Source organism: Bufo bufo, chromosome 4 (genome assembly GCF_905171765.1).
Source record: "Bufo bufo chromosome 4, aBufBuf1.1, whole genome shotgun sequence".
NCBI lineage: Eukaryota > Metazoa > Chordata > Amphibia > Anura > Bufonidae > Bufo > Bufo bufo.
The window spans coordinates 162,843,154-162,867,188 of NC_053392.1; the positions used below are offsets into that span (position 1 = coordinate 162,843,154).

Genomic DNA, 24,035 nt, shown 5'->3' on the forward strand with positions numbered 1-24,035 from the left:
TTGGCTCAGTGGGGCTCCTAATGGTCCAAGACACATTAATTGTCAGAGCGGGCAGCTACAGAGAGTAGTAGTTGTATGAAGCAGTGGCCCAGCAAGGCATACTGTGCCTCCATCCATTTCTATGTCAGGCACAGAAACAGCTGAGTGAGAAACTCCCTTTAAGGCAGGACATGTAACCTCTCCTGACAAGTATGTTTTAGCAACTAGTTGCATTGCCCATGTAATAACAACTCTGAAGCATCTATTCTTATGATACGTCATTCCTTTATATTTCCTGCTAGAAGTTATAAATGAATTACCAGCAGTTTGCATTGAAGTTCTAGATGGGTGTTGCCAGTTGGGGATGTGTCCCTGCCCAGTCTGACACTGTCTAGTCGGTGCTGCCAACTGGAAGCGCCCATCTTGAACCTTCATTACAAACTGTTAGTAACTCATAATTTCTAGCAGGAATAATAAAGGAACGGCACATCATAAAGTCATAAGAATAGATGCTCTGTAGTTGTTGTTACAAGGGGGTGCAAGTAGTTGCTAAAACAAATATGTCAGGAGAGGAGACGGGTCCTTTTTAAATAAAATGTTATTAGAACAAGTCAAAAGAAAACTATATAAAATAAAATAGTAATGACCTACATTTAGTAAACTCTCTAACTTTTCGTCAAGTTTCTTGTAGAGTCACTGCACACAAGCCAGCAGCTTCTACTCTCCGGCACACCAGAGCGCAGCAGCGGCATGCAGAAGCAGGGGGCAGAACGTCACGGGGAAGCAGCCTTGGAAATCTTGTCTGAAATTGCCAGTGTATTTGATTTTCCAGATCTGAGCCGCTTTTTAACAGTGAGCAGTTTTTTCTTCTGACACTTTTTATCGTTATTCCTGTGCTTTTTTTGTCAATCACATGCTTTTAATAAATATACAATTTATCTGAATAGCACAGGATATATTCAGTATGTGTGAATGTCATCCGTATTTTTTTCATTCTTTAAACAGAAGACATTGCAGCTTTTGCTTCCATATCTTGCGGCCAAAGCGAGCCCTGTGGCCTCTGCTTTGATCAGAACAATTGCCAAGCAGCTGAATGCTAATCGCAGGGAGATCTTGATCAATAACTTCAAGTACATTTTCTCTCACCTTGTCTGTTCCTGCACCAAGGACCAACTTGAAAAGTCACTTCACTATCTGAAGGTACATAGTGTCATTTTAGGTGAATTTTATACACTACTTGAGCCAAGACATTTTTGGCATACCAAAATGGAGAATTGGATCTCCGGTCCCGATCGCAGCTCTGAAGTGGGGGCCGATGACTAATGTTTCTACCATGAATTTTGTTGCTCTCTCCATAGGTATCTAAGGAGAGTGGTGGAATTTGGGCAAGTAGGACACTACATGTGTATTCTCAACCTGACAGAGTTTAGTTTGTCTTCTTGCAAACTTCACTGCACGTGGATTTTGCCCATTTCCTTTTGCTCTATGATTTAATCGATTTCAGCGCACTCTTCCGAGGATCAAATCTAAAAACAATGACTGAAATGTATCAATGTTCATGTTTCCTTTTACAGTTTTGTTAATTCTTGCCCACACAGAATGAGACAGAAATCGAGCTTGGCAGTTTGCTTAGACAGGATTACCAGGGCCTGCACAATGAGTTGCTGCTGCGGCTTGGGGAGCATTACCAGCAGGTGTTCAATGGACTGTCCATTTTGGCTTCCTTTGCATCCAGTGATGATCCTTACCAGGGCCCCAGAAACATTACTAAACCTGAGACTATGGTGAGCTAATACTAGAGTCCAGCAATACAACATTCTGAAAAATGAGAAGTACCTGTCAGACACTAAAAGCTGCATTATTTCCCAGGCTGATTATCTACAACCCAAGCTACTAGGAATTCTGGCTTTTTTTAATATGCTTTTATTGAGTTCCAGTATTGGCATTGAGGACAAAAAGATGGTAAGCCATTTTCTTGTATACCGTATGTGTTTTCTCACAAAAAAATACAATTGCTACTTATCTACAGGATAAACTAGTAAATGTTACATCATCAGGGAGACCATCTCTGGGACCTCCACTAATTGTGATTATGGTGGTACATAGTCTGCAGCCACTAACCTGGTCAGGAGGAGTCCTTAAAAGCAGTCTAGCATGTGTGTGATACTTCATATAATATACCGTATTTTTCACCTACTTTTGAAGTGGAGGAAAAATGTCAGTTGATTTATTTATTTTTGTCTGATCTGAGGTCTGATTAACATTGGGGGTCTGGACTGAAGTCTTTTTTTGGGGGGGGGGGGGGGGGGATTGAGCTGCAGTCTGATTAACATTGGAGGTCTGATCTGAGATCTGTTTGGGGGTCTGAGCTGTGGTCTAATTACATTGCGGTCTGAACTGAGGTCTGATTAAGGCCTCTTGCCCACGACCGTATGCCCTCCAAGATGTACGGTCCGTGAGCGGGCCATATGTCCCGGAGCGGCATTGATCGTGCGCACGGGAGTACACAGCATCATAGATTACAGTGACGCTGTGGACTTTGGGCCGCCCGTGGGGCTATTGTCTCGCACTCATATGATCTTATGAGTTGCAGGATAATAGCCCCACGGGCGGCCCGTCATGCACAGCATCATTGTAATCTATGATGCTGTGTGCTACCGTGCACACGATCAATGCCGCTCCAGGACATATGACCCGCTCACGGACCGTATATCTCGGAGGGCATACGGTCGTGGACAAGAGGCCTAATATTGAGAGTCTGAGCTGGGGATTGATTCACATTAGGGTTCTGATCTAAAGTTTGATGAGGTGTATCTTATGGGCACTTGCATCTTATCTGGCGAGAAATATGGTATATAGTTACAGAAAAAATTAAGTGCTCTTCACTAAGACAGTACAGCATATATATTCTTCCAGATGATCTTAAAAAATGATGTGCAAATGGTTTAAATGTAGTATTGTGTATCACTAATGTAGTGTCTGTTAGCAGTCATATGGCCTGTCCTGTACTCAGAACATTTGTAGTATTAGACCTTATATATGTTATGTCTTGTGTTTCCAATGCTCCCTACTTTCACCCCTTGTTCCCTGTATCACCTGCTGTGCAGCAGATAACAGAGGCAATGAGCAAAATAATAGCAGCGCAGTAATTGCAGCACTACCTTGTAATAGAGGGACAAACATTGAGCTGGAAACAGAAGCAGAGGCGAGGAATTATAAAAACTATTCCTTCACATTGGTAAGTCCTGCAGGAGCAAAATAAAGGTGCCTCACAGTGTTGGGCACAATATTGGAAATACGGAAAAACTACTTCTAGCGAAGAGTCAGAGACAGACCTGTTCTTTTATAAGCTCAGAGAACCCCTTTAAGAGTACACCGCAATATCTTGGCTTCAGGGACCTAATTGAGAGTGGATTTCAAAGGTTCAGCACCCTGCACTAAAGCATGTCCATCCTATTCTAAATTCTTTGAAAAATTAGCAATTTCTGTGCACATTTCAAATATGAGGCAAATCAACCAGCCTTAGTATACGGGTGCATGGAATTATTCAGATTATGAGCAGACCGTTTTTTGTTATTCTCAGGCCTTGAACAGCTTGGTTTCTCTGATGAAACTCATGGGACCAAAGCACATCAGTTCAGTAAGAGTAAAGATAATGACAACCCTGAGGACTGGGCTCCGATATAAGGACGATTTTCCAGAGCTGTGTTGCAGGTAGTATGTCATGTTTCTTCTGTGTCTCGTTTACTAAAGCTTATGAGCATAACCAGCTGTATTATATGTTTTTTATGGTCTGTTTTAGATCATGGGACTTGTTTGTGCGATGTCTGGATCAGGCATACTTGGGCTCTCTTCTCAGCCATGTAATAGTTGCCTTATTGCCCCTCTTACATATTCAACCTAAAGAAACTGTGGCCATTTTTCATTATCTTATTGTGGAGAACAGGTAAGTTGAGGCTACATCAGCTATTGCAGTGCTTTCATGTAGGCGCAGTATATCCATGTAAGCAGAGTCCATACTTTAAAGCATAATGCATCATTCTTTGTTTTTTGTTTTTAGTTTTTTCAATTTGGTTTTCATGGTGCTTTCTCCTTTGCTTTATAGCTGTGTTGCTACTTCTTCTGGTTTCCCTCAGCTCTGCTTATGCTGTAGGACGTGGAACCTTATTGCTGTGTTGTAACTTTGTGTAGCTTTTGATGTAAATGGTAAAGAAAACATCATGAAACGTAAAACAAGATAAAAGTTTATAACCTTAAAAGGGTTATCCAATTTCTGAAACAGCCCCCGCATGTGCCGGGTGCCTCACAGGTAGGGTTGAGCGGTAAACCGGTGTCCACGATATACCGCGGTATTAAGAAACTGCGATATCCCCGTTTCCAAATAACCGCAGTATTTGGTGACGTTATAGGAGCGGTCGGATGCGTGCTGACCGCTCCTAAATCTGTGTCAGCCCGTCCCTGCGTCGTGCATATGCGTACCGTACACATTACTTCCTGCAGCGGCCGACCCCGGCTCCTCCCCACTCCCATATTCAAGTCTCCGCCCACTGGCCGAGCACAGGAGCGAAGCGTGCAAAGTCATTCAGCAATCCGTGTCCAAGCCAAGGTGGGGGAAGAGGAGTGAGAGACCCTAACGGCCCAGGTGTCAGAAATAAAGGTTGTACTGTCCGTCTTCTGCGGCCCTGGCCCTGCCTGCAAGCTGCACTGCACATGGTATTGGCATCCATACAGGAGCAACAAGATGACATTACTGTATGGGGGCCACAAGACATTATTATACTGATGGCGGAGGGGTTACAAATTGCAGTATAATGTCACCTTGTGGCCCCCTTACAGTATAGTTCCTGAGTCCAGACAGTATCATGTCTCCTGGTGGCCCCATGCAGTATAGTGACTCTTGTGGCCCACTGCCTGCCCATGCAGTATATAATGTCTCCTTGTGGTCCCCATACAGTATAACGTCTCCTTGTGGCCCCCATACAGTATAACGTCTCCTTGTGGCCCCCCCATACAGTATAACGTCTCCTTGTGGCTGCCCCATACAGTATAACGTCTCCTTGTAGCTGCCCCCATACAGTATAACGTCTCCTTGTGGCCCCCCATACAGTATAACGTCTCCTTGTGGCCCCCCCATACAGTATAACGTCTCCTTGTAGCTGCCCCCATACAGTATGTCTCCTTGTGGCTTCCCCCATACAGTATAACGTCTCCTTGTGGCTGCCCCCATACAGTGTAACGTCTCCTTTTGGCTGCCCCCATACAGTATAACGTCTCCTTGTGGCTTCCCCCATACAGTATAACGTCTCCTTGTGGCTGCCCCCATACAGTATAACGTCTCCTTGTGGCTGCCTCCATACAGTGTAATGTCTCCTTGTGGCCCCAAGTGTTTTTTTCTTCTAAATGGGTATTTATCGCGATATATATCGCTATCGCGATAAATGTCTTAATATCATTATCGTGGGGGGGAGCTTCGCTAGCATCGTGGATGACGCTTGGGAGGCTCGTCCACTTCTGCCATTGGCTGCTTTCCCCGACCACGAATGTTTTCATCCGTGTACAGGGAGAAGCAGCGGTGCGGGGACCTGGAGCGGCGCTGGGAGCGGGGTAAGTATATCACCTGTGAGGGGCCTGGCACATGGGGGGCTGTTTCAGAAATGGGATATCCCCTATAATGGGGTTGTCCAGTTTTCTCATACTGAGGACCATTTCTCAGGAGGAGTGTAACTAAAACTACTCCATCGCATTCAAGTGTATGGGACGGTGCTGTAATTACACTGATCCGCCACTGAAGTGTTGACGGCGAGAAGGTAAAAGACAATTCTGTGCTCCTACAAGCACTGCGTTATTTTAAAAACAGCTGATTGGTGGGGGTGTCGGGAGTCGGAGCCCTGCCGATCTGATGATAGGTCATCAGTATCAGGAACCGAACAACTTTTTTAATTAAAAAAAATGTTATTTACATACTAATTTATGTTCTTTGCAAAAGGTGGACATAGGCAGATAGAACTTTGAGTATACTTTCTAAGGCCCCTTTCACACGAGCGAGTTTTCTGCACGGGTACAATGCGTGACGTGAACGCATAGCACCCGCACTGAATCCTGACCCATTCATTTCAATGGGTCTGTGTACATGAGCGTTGTTTTTCACGCATCAGTTCTGCGTTGCGTGAAAATCGCAGCATGTTCTATATTCTGCGTTTTTCACACAGCCCTGGCTCCATAGAAGTGAATGGGGCTGCGTGAAAATGGGGCTCTTTACAATTAATGTAGGCCACATAACTCTTAAAGGGGTTATCCCTCAAATATCAAAATAATTGCCAGTCTTTAGTTTCTTTATTAAAAACTATGGGGGAGATTTATCAAACTGGTGTAAAGCAAACTGGCTTACAGTTGTGTTCAAAATTATTTAACCCCCAATGCTGTAAAGGGTTTTAGGGAATTTAGTGTACATTTGTAATTGTGTTCAGAATGAAATCTTACAAGGACTTTTTAAAGAACCAAATGCAACTAAAATGACATCAATTGTTTTTGTAATACAGTATTAAATGTTTTTTTTGTGATTTCTTCATTGACACAATTATTCAACCCCTTAAAGACTACCACTCTTAAGAACAGAGGTTCATTCAAGTGTTTTTGATCAGGTATTAAAAACACCTGTGGATGTCAAGGAGCAGCAATCAAGCATAATAAGCACCAATTAGGCAGATTTAAAAGGACTGTGATACTCAGCTCCTTCTAGACATTTACTGGTGTGTTTACAAACATGGTGAAGTCAAGAGAATGGTCCAGGAAGACAAGAGAAGAGGTGATTTCTCTTCACAGGAAGGGCAATGGCTATAAGAAGATTGCAAAGATGTTAAACATACCAAGAGACACCATAGGAAGCATCATTCGCAAATTCAAGGCAAAGGGCTCTGTTGAAACGCTACCTGGTCGTGGCAGAAAGAAGATGCTGACTTCGACTGCTGTGCGCTACCTGAAGCGCAAAGTGGAGAAAAGTCCAGAGTGACTGCTGAGGAACTGAAAAAAGATTTGTCAGATGTGGGTACTGAAGTTTCAGCTCAGACAATAAGGTGCACACTGCGTAATGAAGGCCTCCATGCCAGAACTCCCTTGCTGTCTCTAAAGAATAAGAAGAGTCGACTGCAGTATGCCAAAAGTCATGTGGACAAACCACAAAAGTTTTGGGATAGTGTTCTGTGGACTGATGAAACAAAATTAGAACTGTTTGGGCCCATGGATCAACGTTATGTTTGGAGGAGGAAGAACAAGGCCTATGAAGAAAAGAACACCTTGCCTACTGTGAAGCATGGTGGGGGGTCAATCATGTTTTGGGGCTGTTTTGCTTCTACAGGTACAGGGAAGCTTCAGCGTGTGCAAGGTACCATGAATTCTCTTCAGTACCAGGAGATATTGGATGAAAATGTGATGCAGTCCGTCACAAACCTGAGGCTTGGGAGACGTTGGACCTTTCAACAGGACAATGATCCCAAGCATACCTCCAAGTCCACTAGAGCATGGTTGCAGATTAAAGGCTGGAACATTTTAAAGTGGCCATCGCAGTCACCAGACTTAAATCCGATTGAGAACCTCTGGTGGGACTTAAAGAAAGCAGTTGCAGCGCGCAAGCCTAAGAATGTGACTGAACTGGAGGCTTTTGCCCATGAAGAATGGGCGAAGATACCCGTAGATCGCTGCAAGACACTTGTGTCAAGCTATGCTTCACGTTTAAAAGCTGTTATAACTGGAAAAGGATGTTGTACTAAGTACTAAGATTGAATGTCACTTGGGGGTTGAATAAAACTGATAATAATGTGAGCACAGAAAAGACATTTGTGGTTATTTCATTATAAATGTTATGTTATATTTGTCTGACCTTACAAGTGCCTCTTTGATTTAATTGTAAACAAGATGACTGAAATGATCAAAATCAATGTTAAACTGGCCAAAACACTCAATTTCAGTGGCGGTTGAATAATTTTGAACACAACTGTAGTTGCCCATAGCAACTAATCAGATTCCACCTTTCATTTTAGGCAGCTCCTTTGGATAATGAAAGGTGGAATCTGATTGGTTGCTGTGTTCCTTTACAGCAGCTTTGATAAATCTCCCCCTAAGTGCTTTTTATACCATGCTGGATCATCTTTTCCTTTTGCTGTGTTTGGGCTCTAAGTCAGAGCGGGATCTGCTGAAGTATGTGCGAAGGCCTGCCCTCAGTGAGCTGGTAACTTTCTTATTGAGACTTACAATACTAAACATGTTGGTCCGCCACTGAATGCAAGAGGTGGAGTAAAATTTTGGCTACAGGAGAAAGAACAGTGGGCACTGCCAGAGAGGAATATCAAAAAGAGAACTATCAATATTTTTATTGCATGTATCGTGTAATAATTCTTCGTTTTCAGTTCCCTATTCGTTGCATAGTGATATGTTTTGTGGAGTAGCCCCTTTTGAGGTTTACTTTATTAAACAATATGCATTTATTCCATTTTTTTTTTCTGCTGATATGTCGCTTTTGTAAAAGTAAATTCACTATTATTTTTTTATTAGAGATGCAGTTCAAGACTTTCTCCATGAAATATATTTCCTGCCCGACCATCCAGAACTCAAGCAGATATTTAAGGTTCTCCAAGAATACAGAAAAGTAGGTTTGAAACTTTATTTCAGGGAGATGTTTTTAAAATATTACTGTTTAAGGGGCCTATCATCTATAACATATAGAGACTGCACATTTATATTAAAGGGGTATTCAGCACAAAAAAAACTGTATTACACTTACCAGTAATTTCCTTTTCATGAATCCTCCACAACAGCATACCATGAGATGACCCTCCTCCAACCAGGTAGGGACAGGAAGTTTTAAAATTAGGCCCTCCTCCATCTCGCCTTCAGTGTGTTTCTGGACCGAAGCCTAGAGAGCCTTATCATTTACCCCATAACCAAACTTTTATGAACAAGCATGTATAATATCATACCTACATTATTTATATATATATATATATATATATATATATATATATATATATATATATATATATATATATATATATATATAAAAAATAAGGTGAACACAAAAATAACACATCCTAGATCTGAGTTAATTAAATATTCTTCTGAAATACTTTGTTCTTTACATAGTTGAATGTGCTGACAACAAAATCACACAAAAATAAAAAAAAATGGAAATCCAATTTTTCAACCCATGGAGGTCTGGATTTGGAGTCACCCTCAAAATTAAAGTGGAAAAACACACTACAGGCTGATCCAACTTTGATGTAATGTCCTTAAAACAAGTCAAAATGAGGCTCAGTAGTGTGTGTGGCCTCCACGTGCCTGTATGACCTCCCTACAACGCCTGTGCATGCTCCTGATGAGGTGGCGGACGGTCTCCTGAGGGATCTCCTCCCAGACCTGGACTAAAGCATCTGCCAACTCCTGGACAGTCTTTGGTGGACAGAGTGAGACATGATGTCCCAGATGTGCTCAATTGGATTCAGGTCTGGGGAACGGGCGGGCCAGTCCATAGCATCAATGCCTTCGTCTTGCAGGAACTGCTGACACACTCCAGCCACATGAGGTCTATCATTGTCTTGCATTAGGAGGAACCCAAGGCCAACCGCACCAGCACAAGGGGTCTGAGGATCTCATCTCGGTACCTAATGGCAGTCAGGCTACCTCTTGCGAGCACATGGAGGGCTGTGCGGCCCTCCAAAGAAATGCCACCCCACACCATTACTGACCCAATGCCAAACCGGTCATGCTGGAGGATATTGCAGGCAGCAGAACGTTCTCCATGGCGTCTCCAGACTCTGTCACGTCTGTCACATGTGCTCAGTGTGAACCTGCTTTCATCTGTGAAGAGCACAGGGTGCCAGTGGCAAATTTGCCAATCTTGGTGTTCTCTGGCAAATGCCAAATGTCCTGCACGGTGTTGGGTTGTAAGCACAACCTCCACCTGTGGACGTCGGGCCCTCATATCACCCTCATGGAGTCTGTTTCTGACCGTTTTAGCCGACACATGCACATTTGTGGCCTGCTGGAGGTCATTTTGCAGGGCTCTGGCAGTGCTCCTCCTGTTCCTCCTTGCACAAAGGCGGAAGTAGCGGTCCTGTTGCTGGGTTGTTGCCCTCCTACGGCCTCCTCCACGTCTCCTGATGTACTGGCCTTCCTCCTGGTAGCGCCTCCATGCTCTGGACACTATGCTGACAGACACAGCAAACCTTCTTGCCACAGCTCGCATTGATGTGCCATCCTGGATAAGCTGCACTACCTGAGCCACTTGTGTGGGTTGTAGACTCCGTCTCATGCTACCACTAGAGTGAAAGCACCGCCAGCATTCAAAAGTGACCAAAACATCAGCCAGGAAGCATAGGAACTGAGAAGTGGTCTGTGGTTACCACCTGCAGAATCACTCCTTTATTGGGGGTGTCTTGCTAATTGCCTATAATTTCCACCTGTTGTCTATCCCATTTGCACAACAGCATGTGAAATTGATTGTCACTCAGTGTTGCTTCCTAAGTGGACAGTTTGATTTCACAGAAGTGTGATTGACTTGGAGTTACATTGTGTTGTTTAAGTGTTCCCTTTATTTTTTTGAGCAGTGTATATATAATTTTATTTCCATTCCATTGGGGACACAGACCATGGGGACACAGACAATGGGTATAGCTTAGGCCATTACTAGGAGGAGACACTATGCAAATAAGAAAAAACAGCTCCTCCTCCTCCACTGGCTATACCCCCATGCTCCAACAGGAGGACCTCAGTTTTAGCTTAGTGTCGGATGAGGAGGTGACACTCGTGCTCCTGCAGGGTTGTCCCTGTAGTTTTTCTCTTCTCCAGTTTTTTTTTTTTTCTCAATAGCGGACGCAGGGTCGCATGGTGCGTCCCTGGTCTCTCAGGGAAGCGAGCGCCGGGGTCGAATGGACGTCCCCGGCTACCTCCCCTTACCCCTAGAAGATAAGTGGAACCGGGCTCGACCTGCAGCTCCGGTGGCCTACCAGATCCGGGGTCACCTAGTCCTGCCCTCTTTCCAGATCACTGCCACTCCTTGTGCCAGATGACTGAAGAGGTGACCCCGCTAGTCCGGAACAGAGGGTGAAGACTGCAGGACTCAGATAAGTACAACGGCTCTCCTGCAATCTCCCCCTCCCCCCGTACTAGCTGTGTGACACGGTTCTTTAGGGCTTACCTGTGGATCAGGGTGGGCCTGCTGGATTGAGAGGGAGGAGGGGTTCCTTCTTGGGGCTGTGATTAGTCGCAGCGCCTTGCTGCTGCGCCTTTTCCCGTTTGCGCGGAGCGCTTTTTTAACCCCTTCATCCTGGCGGTGGACACCATTTTCGGAACCGGGGTCTGCCTTTTTTCATATTTCGCAAGCGGGTTTCGCGCGATCTGTGATGCGACTGGGGGCGGAGCCTATCGCGTCTGTTCTGGCGCTTCCGCTTTGCCTCAGCGCTTCTCCACTCTTGGCTGCTCCTCCAGCTCCTAACAGGTCACGATAGGACTGTAGCGTTCTGCAAAGCTTGGAGACCCTGACTCCGGGATTGTCGCCATCATGCCTAGACCTGGGGCCCCCCAAAAATCTAAAGCGGCAACTCAGGTCCCACTGGGATCCTGTAAGGTATGCTGCCTGCCACTATCGGTTACAGGATCCTGTGACTCTTGCCTTGCCTCAGGACAGGATCATCCTCCTCCTCCCCCTCCACCAATCCAGCCCAGTCCCTCCACCGCCCCTTCGGAGCCCGCGGAGCCCTCCTGGGCCTCTGCCATATCTAGGGCGGCCGCGGACTTGGCCTTTATGGAACGCATGGCGGCCACTGATCCTGTGGTTAGCACCGCTCCACCTCCCGGTGCCCCCCACAGAGGACACTCTACCGTTAAGAGGCAGCGTACGCAGCAGCATCCCTCCTCAAATGAATCTGCTTCCCCCCTCCCCCCTCGCCTGGAGGCGTGTTCAGCCTCTCCCCCTCGCAGGGACTACAGGTCTGAAGGGGAAAGGTCAGGCTCGGACGAGGACACAGAGCCAGAACCCTCGCCTAAGCTCTCCACCATGGTGGCAGACTTGGTCACGGCGGTCCGTGACACCTTTGACATCCAGTGGGAACCTCCTTCTACTAGTAGCCAGGAATTCCCCCTGTTCCACTCCAGAAAACCAGAGGCAGTCACATTACCCATTCATGGCGAGTTCGCCAAGGTCCTTTTTAAGGCTTGGGAACGCCCTAATCACCGTTTTTCTGCCACAAGGCGCATGGATACTCTTTATCCTTTCCCGGCAGATAATGTGCAGCAGTGGTCTTCTCCTCCTAAGGTCGACCCGCCGGTGGCCAGATTGGCTAAGAATACGGCAATAGCAGTCCTGGACGGGTCCTTCCTACAGGACTCCGTTGACAGGCGTTTGGACTCTCTTTCCAAAGCCATCTTCACTCTGGTGGGCACAGGTCTGTGGCCCGCGTTCGCCTCGGCCTGGGTAGCCAGGGCGCTTTCGGTGTGGTTGCAGCGCCATCATCGGGACCTCGCGGAGCAGGATGCCTCTGCGGACACCCTGATCTTCGTTCTCCAGATGTCCCAGGCGACAACATTCCTCTGTGAGGCCTCATTGGACTTCGGCACTCTCTTTGCGCGGATTTCGGCCCTCTCGGTCACGCAGCGCAGGGAGGTCTGGTTGAAGGTCTGGGACGCCGACGCTTCCTCCAAGCGCTCCCTCACTAACCTCCCCTTTGCGGGCTCCAGGCTCTTCGGTGCTAAACTGGATGAGATTATCTCTGACGCTACGGGGGTCAAGAGTACACACCTCCCCCAATCTAGATCCAAGCGCGCCTTCAGAGCTCGCCCCTCTGGCTCTAGAAACCAGTCCTTTCGGCGCTTCTCCTCCTCCAGGTCTGCGACAGCCCCCTCCTCCGGCGGCTCTCAGGACTCCCGCAAGAAGCCTTCCTTTAAACCTCAACCTTCCTGGCGCCCGTGGGCACAATTCAAGGGGAGTTCTGCCCGTTCCGCGGTTCCCAAGCAATCCTCCGCCTGAAGGGGCGCCCCCACCCTCGGCCCTTTTGCAAGCGGTTTCTTCCCTTCTGGTCCGGGTAGTAGTTGTCCCAGTTCCTCTGGAGAACAGGGGGCAGGTTTCTACTCAAATCTCTTTTGTAGTGCCAAAGAAGAAGGGATCTGTGCGTCCGGTACTAGACCTGAAGCTATTAAACAAGTCCCTGCGGGTGCGGAGGTTCCGGATGGAATCCCTCCGCTCCGTTATTGCTTCTCCTCTTCCAGGGGAGTTCCTCGCGTCGGTGGACATCCGGGACGCCTATCTGCATGTCCCTATCGCAGAATCTCACCACAGGTTCCTGCGCTTCGCTATTGGCGACCGTCATTATCAGTTCGTCGCCCTTCCCTTTGGGCTGGCGACAGCCCCGCGGGTATTTTACAAAGATCTTGGCGCCGCTCATGGCTCTTCTCCGTAACAGGGGCATATCTCTGCTGCCCTACCTGGACAACATACTGATAAAGGCTCCCTCTCGTCCCCAGGCCGAAGACAGCGTTAGGATCACTGTTCAGACTCTGCAACAGTTTGGCTGGCTGATCAACTTCCCGAAGTCCTCTCTCCAACCTTCCCAGAGGGTGACCTTCCTGGGGATGATTATGGACACTACTGCAGCCCGGGTGTTCCTCCCGGATTGCAAGTTCTCACGGATACGGGAGTCGGTGTTTCGCCTTCTGCATTTCCCGTGTCTCTCCATCCGGGAGTGCATGCAGGTTCTGGGGCTTATGGTGGCCTCCTTCGAGGCAGTCACCTTTTTGCCCAGTTTCACACTCGGCAGCAGGCAGTCCTGGGACAGGACATCGAGGGGTCTGGACTCACGGATCCGCCTTCCTCCTCGGGTTCGCATGGATCTCCCGTGGTGGCTGTCCCCTCAGAATTTGACTTCGGGAAAGTCCTTCCTCCCAATCTCCTGGACAGTCGTCACCACTGATGCCAGTCTCCTGGGTTGGGGCGGCGTTCTCCGGGCTCGGATGGTTCAGGGGGTGTGGTCAGAGGTGGAAGCCCGCCTTCCGATCAACATACTGGAGCTCAGAGCAATTTTCCTCTCTGTCTCATTGGACCCCCCCTCCTAGCGGGTCTCCCAGTAAGAATCCAGTCGGACAATGCCACAGCCGTGGCCTACATCAATCATCAGGGCGGAACCCGCAGCCAGCCGGTGATGCAGGAGGTGAAGAGGATCCTCCAGTGGGCGGAGGCTCACGTTCCAATATTGTCTGCAGTGTACATCCCAGGGGTCGAAAACTGGACCTCAGACTTTCTCAGCCGCAACAGGGTGGATCCGGGAGAGTGGTCTCTGCATCCGGACGTATTCGAGGACGTCTGTCGCCGTTGGGGCCGCCCGGACGTGGACTTGATGGCGTCCAGGCTCAACAACAAGGTTCCCACGTTCCTGGCCCGAGCTCGGGATCCGGAGGCGTACGGGGTGGACGCAGGGTCGCGGCAGAAGGAATCCCGACCATTCTCATCGCCCCCGACTGGCCTCGCCTGGTTCTCGGAGGTCACTCGGATGCTGGCGGACGTTCTGTGGCCTCTTCCTCTCAGGGAGGACCTGCTGTCTCAAGGACCTCTCTTCCACCAGAATTTACAGCCACTTCGCTTAACCGCGTGGCTGTTGAGACCACCATCTTGAAAAAGAGGGCTTCTCGGACTTTGTCGTGAAGACCATGATCAAAGCCAGGAAACCAGCTTCCTCCCGGATATACTATGGTACATGGAAGGCCTTTCTTGCCTTTTGCGAGAAGATAGGCGTTTTTCCCCTTCATTTCTCCGTTCTGGTGGTCCTCTCCTTTCTCCAGTCGGGTCTTGAGATGGGAATGTCCCTGAGCTCTCTGAAGGGTCAGGTCTCCGCTCTGTCCATTTTCTTTCAGCGCTCTCTGGCTCTGCTAGGTCCGGTGAGGACCTTCCTGCAGGGGGTGGCGCATTCGGTCCCTCAGAATGTCCCTCCTCTGCCCCCCTGGGATCTGAACCTGGTTCTGTCTTCTCTCCAGGCGGCTCCTTTTGAGCTCCTGAGGGACATTTCCCTGAGTCTTCTCACCGGGAAGGTGGTCTTTTTGGTGGCCATCACCTCTATCAGGAGGGTATCGGAGCTGGCCGCCCTTTCCTCTAAAGAGCCCTTTTTGGTCTTCCACAAGGATAAGGTGGTACTGCGCCCAGTCCCTTCTTTTATGCCCAAGGTGGTCTCCTCCTTCCACCTGAATGAGGACTTTGTCCTGCCATCCTTTTGCCCCGCCCCGGCGAACCCCAAGGAGCGCGCTCTCCATTCTCTGGATGTTGTCCGTGCTTTGCGGGTGTACCTGTCGGTTACTGCCCCATTTCGCCGCTCGGACTCCCTTTTTGTGGTTCCCGAGGGGCCTCGTAAGGGTCTGGCGGCCTCCAAGGTCACTGTGGCTCGGTGGATTCGGTCGACTATTGCCATGGCCTATCGGTCCCGGGGTAGGGTTCCCCCAGCGGGGGTTACCGCGCACTCCACCAGGGCGGTGGGGGCCTCCTGGGCTAGGTGCAATCGAGCCTCTACATCTCAGCTTTGTAAGGCGGCCACCTGGTTGTCCTTACATACCTTTACAAAGTTCTACCAGCTGCACTCTCTGGCGTCGGCTGATGCTGCCCTAGGGCGCAAGGTATTGCAGGCTATGGTTCCTGTTTAACCGTTGGACATTTTCCCTCTGGAGGTGCTGGTCTTCCCACCCCATGGACTGCTCTAGGACGTCCCATGGTCTGTGTCCCCCAATGGAATGGGCGAAAAAAGGAGATTTTTTGTGAAACTCACTTGTAAAATCTTTTTCTCGTCTTTTCCATTGGGGGACACAGCTCCTACCCATTCTTGTCTTTTGCAGGAGGGGTTGGTTCTATTCTATTGGGACCTTATGGTTAACGGCCCGATGGCGGTATTCCTCGGTTCTGTTTTTCTTTGTTGATATTTGGTTTTGGTCTCCTTCTCCTACTGCTTTTGCACGCACTGAGGTCCTCCTGTTGGAGCATGGGGTATAGCCAGTGGAGGAGGAGCTGTTTTTTCTTATTTGCATAGTGTCTCTGCCTAGTAATGGCCTAAGCTAGACCCATGGTCTGTGTCCCCATGGTCTGTGTCCCCCAATAGAAAAGACGAGAAAAAGATTTTACAGGTGAGTTTCACAAAAAATCTCCTCCCCCCCTCGCCTATGACAGCACCCTTGGATAGTGTCCGCCCCCTCCTCAGGATAGGAAACAGGAACCACAACCACTTTTAAAAGGAGGGACCAACCCCTTACACGCCAGTTCTGTTTCCTGTCCTAAGGGACAGGGTTGGATACCACAGCCACGATGAGCAAGAGAGTTGCGTGCGCCCAGTGTATAGAATAATGAGGAGGGTTTACCCGGCGGCGTAAGCCTTCTGAGGGAGCCGCTGCAGAGCCTGAACCTCTGGCTCTTCCTCTCGCTCCGGTTCCTTTTCTGTGTTTAGGTCTCCAAGGAGAGTAGAAGGGTCTCCAGATCTAAAGATAGAGGGTGTGATATGTGTAAGAAAAAGTTACCCTCGGGCTGGGGGAAACCCTATCTGTCAAACCTGTGTAAGCAAGTTATTAGAGGATGAGGCCCCGTCTCTTATGACCAGTCTAAAACAGATGATCCGGGATGAAGTGAAGGAGTCGGTTAACAGCCTTTTGGAAGGTCGCCCCAGCACCTCTGCACCGGCTCTATTCCCCCCTCCAGCGATCAAGAATTACTGTCAGGATTGGAGGAAGAGGGAGAGACTGTCATCGGATGAATCCTTTGATCATGTAGTGGGAAGACAGCTTTTTCAGGCCGAGAATATTAGCTCTCTGCTCAGATTTGTCAGAACCACCATGGGGTTAGACGATTATAAAGCACCACGATCTGTACGAGACTCCATGTTTGAGGGCCTGGGTCCAAGAAAGATGAAGGGCTTTGATGTGCATGAAAATATTGCTGCTGTTATTAATAAGGAATGGAATAAGCCAGATATAAAATTTTCATTCCCTCTCCCATCTAATGTAAATACCCATTTGATGAGGAAGTATCTGCTTGTTGGGATAGGGCCCCAAAACTGGATGCCCCAGTTTCCAAAATTTAATAGAAAGCGCTCTTCCCTTTTGAAGACACAGGTTCCCTAAAGGACCCCATGAATAGAAGAGCGGAAGTTTATTTAAAAAAGAGCTGGGAAGCTACAGCGGGAGCTTTTAGACCTGCCATTGCGGCCACTTCTCCCTAAAAATTTGGGTGAAGGATTTAGAGAATCATATAAAGGAGGGAACCCCTAGAGAGCAACTGCTTTCTTCCTTTCCTACTATTTTAAATGCCATTGATTTCCTGGCAGATGTGTAGACGGACTCGTTAAAATTTTCTGCTAGAGCTTCCACCCTATCTATCTCAGCACGTAGAGCCATTTGGTTGAAGGATTGGAAGGGAGATTCTACCTCCAAGGCCAAACTATGCGCCATTCCATGTCAGGGTGAATTTTTGTTTGGGTCTGTCTTGGATGATTTGCTTGAGAAGGCTTTAGACAGAAAGGGTTCCCTTCCACTAGTCAGCAATCTCCTAAAAAAAACTTACGTTCTCAGTCTAATAGGGGTAGTTATAGGAGAAAGGAGGTGTCTAGGCAAACTTCAGGTACTACCAGAAGGTCCAAAGGATATCTTTTTTCCCGGAGCAGTGCCTCAAAAAAGCAGCCACAATGACGCCAGAGCCCCGGTGGGAGGTCTGCTTTCTCACTTCGCAGAACATTGGCAAAAGATATCAAATAGTCCATGGATAATTTCCATCCTAAGAGAGGGCTACAAGATAAATTTTCAGAGGTTGCCGCCAGAAAGATTCATTATAACAGATTATCGTTCAAGTCCTCAGAAACAGTTTCAAAGGTTTAAAAGTTTTTTTTTGTCTGGCAGAGGATTCTCTTTTGTCAATTTCTGCAGTACATCTGAGCGGAAGGGACAATGTAACAGCAGACTTCTTAAGTCGCCATCATCTTCGTCACGGAGTGGTCTTTAAACCAGCAGATATTCAGCAAGATAGTTGCCTTATGGGGTCTTCCAGTAATAGACCTCTTTGCCACCAGGGTCAACAGGAAGGTAAAGAGGTTCTTCTCTTTTTCTAGAAGAGCATCCAACAGCTGTGAATGCTCTAGCTCAGTGATGCCCAACCTACGGCCCGCGGGCCAAATGCGGCCCGCGAAGCCGTGTCATGCGGCCCGTGGGCCAAATGCGGCCCGCGAAGCCGTGTCATGCAGCCCGCGCAGTAACAGGACTTTATCAGCGCAGGGTGCTCTGCGAACGGCACAGGCATCAAAGCGATGCTGCCTGTGCCTGCAATCTCCCCGCCCAGCGCCACCTCCTAGCTAATTTATTCACTGCACTTGCCTCTGCCAGTGCGCCTGTGTGAGATTACGGCGCTTCTCTTCAATTATACAGAGGCAAGTGCAGTGAATAAATTAGCTAGGAAGCGGCTCTGGGTGGGGAGGATATCTGTGGATGACACTGAGGGGGGAGATCTGTGGATGACACTGAGGGGGGAGATCTGTGGATGATACTTATGGGGGTATCTAGGGAGGGGTGTGGGGATGTTTGGGTGGGAGGTCCTGGTGGGGTGTTTGGGTGGGAGCTCTGGAAGGGATGGGAGATCCGATAGGTATGTGGGGTTGGGAGATCCGTGAGGGGGGGCCCATAAAATGTTTTGCTATGGGGCCCAGTCATTTCTAGCTACGCCCCTGATTGGTAAGATTGGGCGGGCACTGGAGCGATAGAGCGCCCTGCTGTAGGAGAAGCCGGCGGGAGATGAAAGGAGGAGAGGGCCAGCTCCTGGTCGTGTCGGGCACACGGCGCAAGCATGGCGGTGGAGGATCTGACTGAAGCCTAAAGACCAGACATCAAGGCAGACCTGCAGAAGAAGGTGACAGCGCAGTATGTGATGTATACATGTGTGTAATGTATGTAGTGCAGTGTGTGATCATCACATACTGCACTACATACATTACACACATGTATAAATCACATGCCTCTTCACAGTAGTTATGCCCAGATATGTGCCCTCTTCACAGTAGTTATTCCCAGATATGTGCCCTCTTCACAGTAGTAATGCTCACTCGTGACCCCTCACAGTAGTTATACCATATATGTGCCCTCTTCACAGTAGTAATGCTCACACGTGCCCCCTCACAGTGTTTGCATTTCTTTCTGGCAAAGCTACCTGGTTCCGGCCCGCGAAATTTATACTAAGTCTAGTGTGAAAAAATGGTTGGGCACCACTGCTCTAGTTCAATCATGGAGAGAGGGACTTCTTTATGCATTTTCCCGATTGAAATTATTGCCAAGAGTCCTAAAGAAGATAAGGGAGGAGAGTGCTTTAGTCATCATAATAGCTCCCTTCTGGCCCAGGAGGGTTTGGTTTTCCTGGCTCCGCAGAATGTCAGTTGCCTCCCCTTGGGTTCTTCCAGTCTTCCCAGGACTTCTAGCTCAGGGTCCCATCCTTCACCCAGAGATAGAGAATCTTCATTTGACTACCTGGCTTTTGAAAGGCAGATTTTAAGGAAGAAAGGTTTATCGGAGGAGGTAGTCAACACTCTATTGGCAAGTGGCAAGAAAGTCACGTCCAAGATCTACTTAAGTGTTTGGAGGGCCTTTTTTATATTCGCAAATAAACCAGTAAATGTACTTGAAGCACCCGATTTACCTCTAGTGTTAGATTTTCTACAAGAAGGCTGGAGGAGGAAGCTTAGGCCTAGTACTTTAAAGGTATAGATTTCAGCCTTAAGTGCTCTTTTTGAGTTCAAGCTGGCTGAGCACCCTTGGATAAAAAGATTTATAACGGCAGTTTCAAAGTTAGCTCCAGTCCATAGACTAAAAATTCCACCATGGGATCTAAATCTGGTACTTTCTGCCCTTATGTCAGATCCCTTTGAACCCATTCAGGAGATCTCCATAAAGGCTATAACACTAAAATTGGCCTTTTTACTGGCTATTACATCAGCTAGGAGGGTGAGTGAGATTTCAGCCTTTTCTATTGAAAAGCCGTATTTAAATATTTTGGAGGATCGAGTGATAATTTCGCCAGATCCTTCATTTCTACCAAAGGTGTCTTCTTCCTATTATCGTTCTCAGGACATCATCTTACCTTCATTCTGTGCCTCTCCAAAAAATAGGAAAGAGTCAGAATTCCACTGTCTAGATGTTAGGAGGTGCCTATTACAGTACCTAGAGATCACCTTGGAGATCTTCCTCTAAGCTTATTTTTTTTTTCAGGGCAAGAGAAGGGGTTTGGCCGCTTCCTCCCAGACTATAGCCAGATGGATAAAACAGGCTATTCATTTAGCGTATTCCTCCAAGGGAGTTCCCCCGCCTACAGTATTTGAGGCCCACTCTACCAGAGCGGTCTCCACGTCCTGGGCAGAAAGAGCCACTGCCTCCATGGAGCAAATTTGTAGAGCTGCCACCTGGAGTTCTCCTCACACGTTTTTCAAACATAACAGGCTTCAATTACCCTCTAATGAGGGTCTAGTATTTGGACGAAAAGTCCTTCAGGCAGTTGTCCCTCCCTAATCTGATCTCGCTTATAGATCCAAGGGTGCGTTCATAGGCGTGGTGGGAAATATGTGATTACACTTATCAATCTTTTTTTCCTTAAGCCTATGACTGCACCCACTTAATTCCCTTCCCTAATAAAAAAATAAATATATAAAAAATTTTAAAGAAGTGTATAGAAAAGTTGTTATTGTGATGAGATGTTTGTGTTTCCTTAGTTCTTGGAATAGTACTGGCGTGTAGGGGGTTGGTCCCTCCTTTTAAAGTGATTGTGGTGTCATAGGCTCAAGGAAAAAAGATTACCGGTAACTGTAATCACATATATTTTTTATTTTTATTTTTTTTGGGGGGTGGGAGAGAAATCCCCTGCCGTCGTGCAGGATTCATGAAAAGGTAATTACCGGTAAGTGTAATCCCCAGTTTTTCCAATTCATCCTCCACGACGGCATACCATGAGGTGTAACAGATAAAGTAAACTAGAGAGGGACAATAGCCTGCAGAACTTTTGGGCCGAAGGCTAAATCCTTCCCAGAACTAACATCTACCCTGTAGTGTTTGATAAAGGTTTAGCAGAGACGCCCATGTGGCTTCTCTACAAATTTGTTGAACCGAAGCATCAGCTTTTTTGGCCCATGAAGCTGCCACTGATGTGGTAGAGTGAGCTTTGAGGAAACCTGGTGGATCTTTCCCCAAAGTTTTGTATGCCTCAGAGATGGCGGATTTTACCCATCTGAAAATAGTAGCTTTTTTTCCCTTTATTGCCACCCTGGAACTGGATAAAAAGGAAATCACACTTTCTAAATGGACCTGTAGATTCTAAGTACGGAAGTACTGCCCATCTCACATCAAGGGAGTGAAATCTACATTCCCCAGAGGATCTAGGATTCTCACAAAAAAAGGAATGAAGATCTCCTGCTTTGTATGGAATTTGGACACCACTTTTGGAAGAAAGGAGGTATCCAAGCAGAATACTCTTTTGTCAAGGAAAATCCAGCAAAATGGCTTGATCATTTTTAAAGCCTGTATTTCACTGACTCTACGGGCTGAGGTGATGGCTACCAGAAAAACAGCCTTGAGTGTAACCAAATGAAGAGAGGCCTTAGACAGAGGTTCAAACTGGGATTCTGTGAGACCTGACAGAACTAGATTTAGGTCTCAGGGGGCACTATAGGTCTTAGTGTGGGACGAAGTCTGTCTGCTCCTCTGAGAAACCTGATTGTCCACGGATGGTCAGCTATTTTAACATCAAACACGGAACTTAAGGCTGCGATATGGACTCTCAAAGTGTTGGGACGAAGGCCTTTGCTAAACCCAGCCTGAAGGAACCCTAAAACTGTCTGGATGGAAAAAGACGGGGATAACTTAGACTCTAAACACCAGGAAAAAAATTGCTTCCAAACTTTAGAGTAAATTTTTGAAGTGATCTCCTTTCTGCTAGCAGCCATTATATTTATCACGGAATCTGAAAGACCTTTAGATTTCAGAGTTAACCTCTTAGATTCCAAGCAGCAAGGTGTAAGCTTTCCACATACGGATGGAAAACTGGACCCTGGTTCAGAAGATCGTTCCTCCAAGGGAGAACTCAGGGGCTGCTCTCTGACATGATTTTAGTAACGGAAACCAGGCCTTTTTTGGCCACAGAGGAGCAATCAAGATCACCCGGGCCTTCTCCTCGCAAATTTTCCTCAACACCCTTGGAATTAGCAGAAGGGGAGGAAACGCATAGACTAGGAAGAAGTTCCATGTCTGTGAGAGGGCATCCACTCCTACATTCCCATCTCTTGGTTCTAGGGAAAAGAATCTCAGAAGTTTTGCGTTTAGATGGTTCGCGAACAGATCTTTCTGAGGAAATCCCCATTTCACGCAAATCTGATGGAACACTTTCTGGTGTAAGCTCCGTTCTCCTGACAGCAACTGAACCCTGCTGAGAAAATACGCTTTTGAGTTCAAATTCCTCTTTCAGATGAACCACTGACCGGGACCTCAGATGTGTTTCTACCCAGGAAAAAAATCTTTTCCGATATCTGACTTGGAGCCCAGCTCCTTGTACCCCCCTATCAATTTAGATAAGCAACAACCAAGGTGTTATCTGATCTGAACGTCTTTGCCCGACAATAGATCTGACCAGATTTTTAGTGCCTCCCAGACATCCCAGAGCTCTTTTTGATTTGAGGTGAGTTCGTTCAGAAGGGCAGGCCACTGACCTTGAACAGAGAATTGCAGACAGTGAGCCCTCCAGCCCCAAAGACTCGCATCCATAGTTACAACTACTAGGTCTTTGGAGATCCAAGGAAATCCTTTCCGTAGGTGGATAGGATTCAGCCACCAAAGCAGGGAGTCCTTTACACAACCGGGAATAGCAATATTTGCCTCCGGGGAGTTCTGATCCCTGTCCCAGCTTTTCAGCAACCAATCCTGGAAAATGCTGGTGTTGAACTGAGCCCACCTGACGGCAGAGATGCACGCCGTCAGTGACCCCAGTAAGGACATGGCCTCTCTGACTGGGCAGAATGTGAGTTTCTGGAAACTCGATACTTTGGAAATTAAGGATTCTACTTCTAGTTTTCTGTTTGGTGGAATCCAGCAACACCCCCAGAAACTGTATCTGCTGAGAGGGAACTGGATTTGATTTTTCCCAGTTTATTAGCCACCCCAGCTGGTAAAGTAGTTGACAGGACAAAAGCAGGTTTTGTTCCAATAGTGCTGTAGAGTTTCCGATTATTAGCAAATTGTCCAAATACGAATCAATGATAATATTCTGCCTTCTTAAATGGGCGAAAACCTTGATCATTACTTTTGTGAACATACGGGGTGCTGACATTATTCCGAAGGGAAGGACTTGAAATTGGAAATGATGGAGCACCCCCCTCCCCCCTAGGAACACTGCCATTCTTAAATATTTCTGATCTGCATAACAGACTGGAATGTGGTAATAGGCATCTCTCAGGTCTAGAGACGCCATAAAGTCCCCCTTTTTTTTGTGGAAGGAATAGTTTCCATATTGAATTTCTGATACTTGATGAATTAGACTTTTTTAGATTTATTATGAGGCAGTATTTTCCACTGGGTTTTTTATGAGAGAAACTGTGCAGTAGAAACCAGTTTCCCTTTGGTCTTGAGGGACTGGAGCGATTGCGCGTAGATCTAAAAGCTCCCTTATTCCTTTTTGTAGCTCATTTTGAAGGAGAGGATTTTTAAACCTGGAGTTATCTGAAATACATTTAGTGTAAGGGGGGGGGTGGTGGTGTCTGAAGGAAATCCCGTAACCTGATTTTACTATGTCCAAAACCCAGGAATTTGATGTTATTTTTTCCCATTCGCCGAAAAAACTTTTAACCCCCCCCCCCCACTGGATTTTGGGCATAAGACTCCGTGGTTTTGGTGTTGAACAGAAACCCTCTACTTTTTCCAGACTTCTGATTCTTATTTTTGTCAGTTTTCTTGGATTGGAAGAAACTTCCCCTTCTATATTTCCAAAAAGGAAATTTCCTCTTTTTTTCATATCTACCCTTTTTTTCTCTCTATCT

The 24,035-nt window shown here is 47.2% G+C and overlaps 1 protein-coding gene across 2 annotated transcripts in view; it reads left to right on the plus strand.

Annotated features, from left to right (window-relative positions):
* ATR (ATR serine/threonine kinase) overlaps positions 1-24,035 on the plus strand; it is a 148,993-nt gene that overhangs the window by 49,683 nt on the left and 75,275 nt on the right. For both annotated transcript variants that reach the window (XM_040428060.1, XM_040428061.1), the window contains 7 exons: positions 661-831; positions 985-1,179; positions 1,578-1,763; positions 1,849-1,941; positions 3,563-3,693; positions 3,782-3,925; positions 8,527-8,620. In XM_040428060.1, coding sequence (XP_040283994.1) covers positions 661-831; positions 985-1,179; positions 1,578-1,763; positions 1,849-1,941; positions 3,563-3,693; positions 3,782-3,925; positions 8,527-8,620 — 1,014 coding nt within the window. The remainder of the gene's footprint in view (positions 1-660; positions 832-984; positions 1,180-1,577; positions 1,764-1,848; positions 1,942-3,562; positions 3,694-3,781; positions 3,926-8,526; positions 8,621-24,035) is intronic.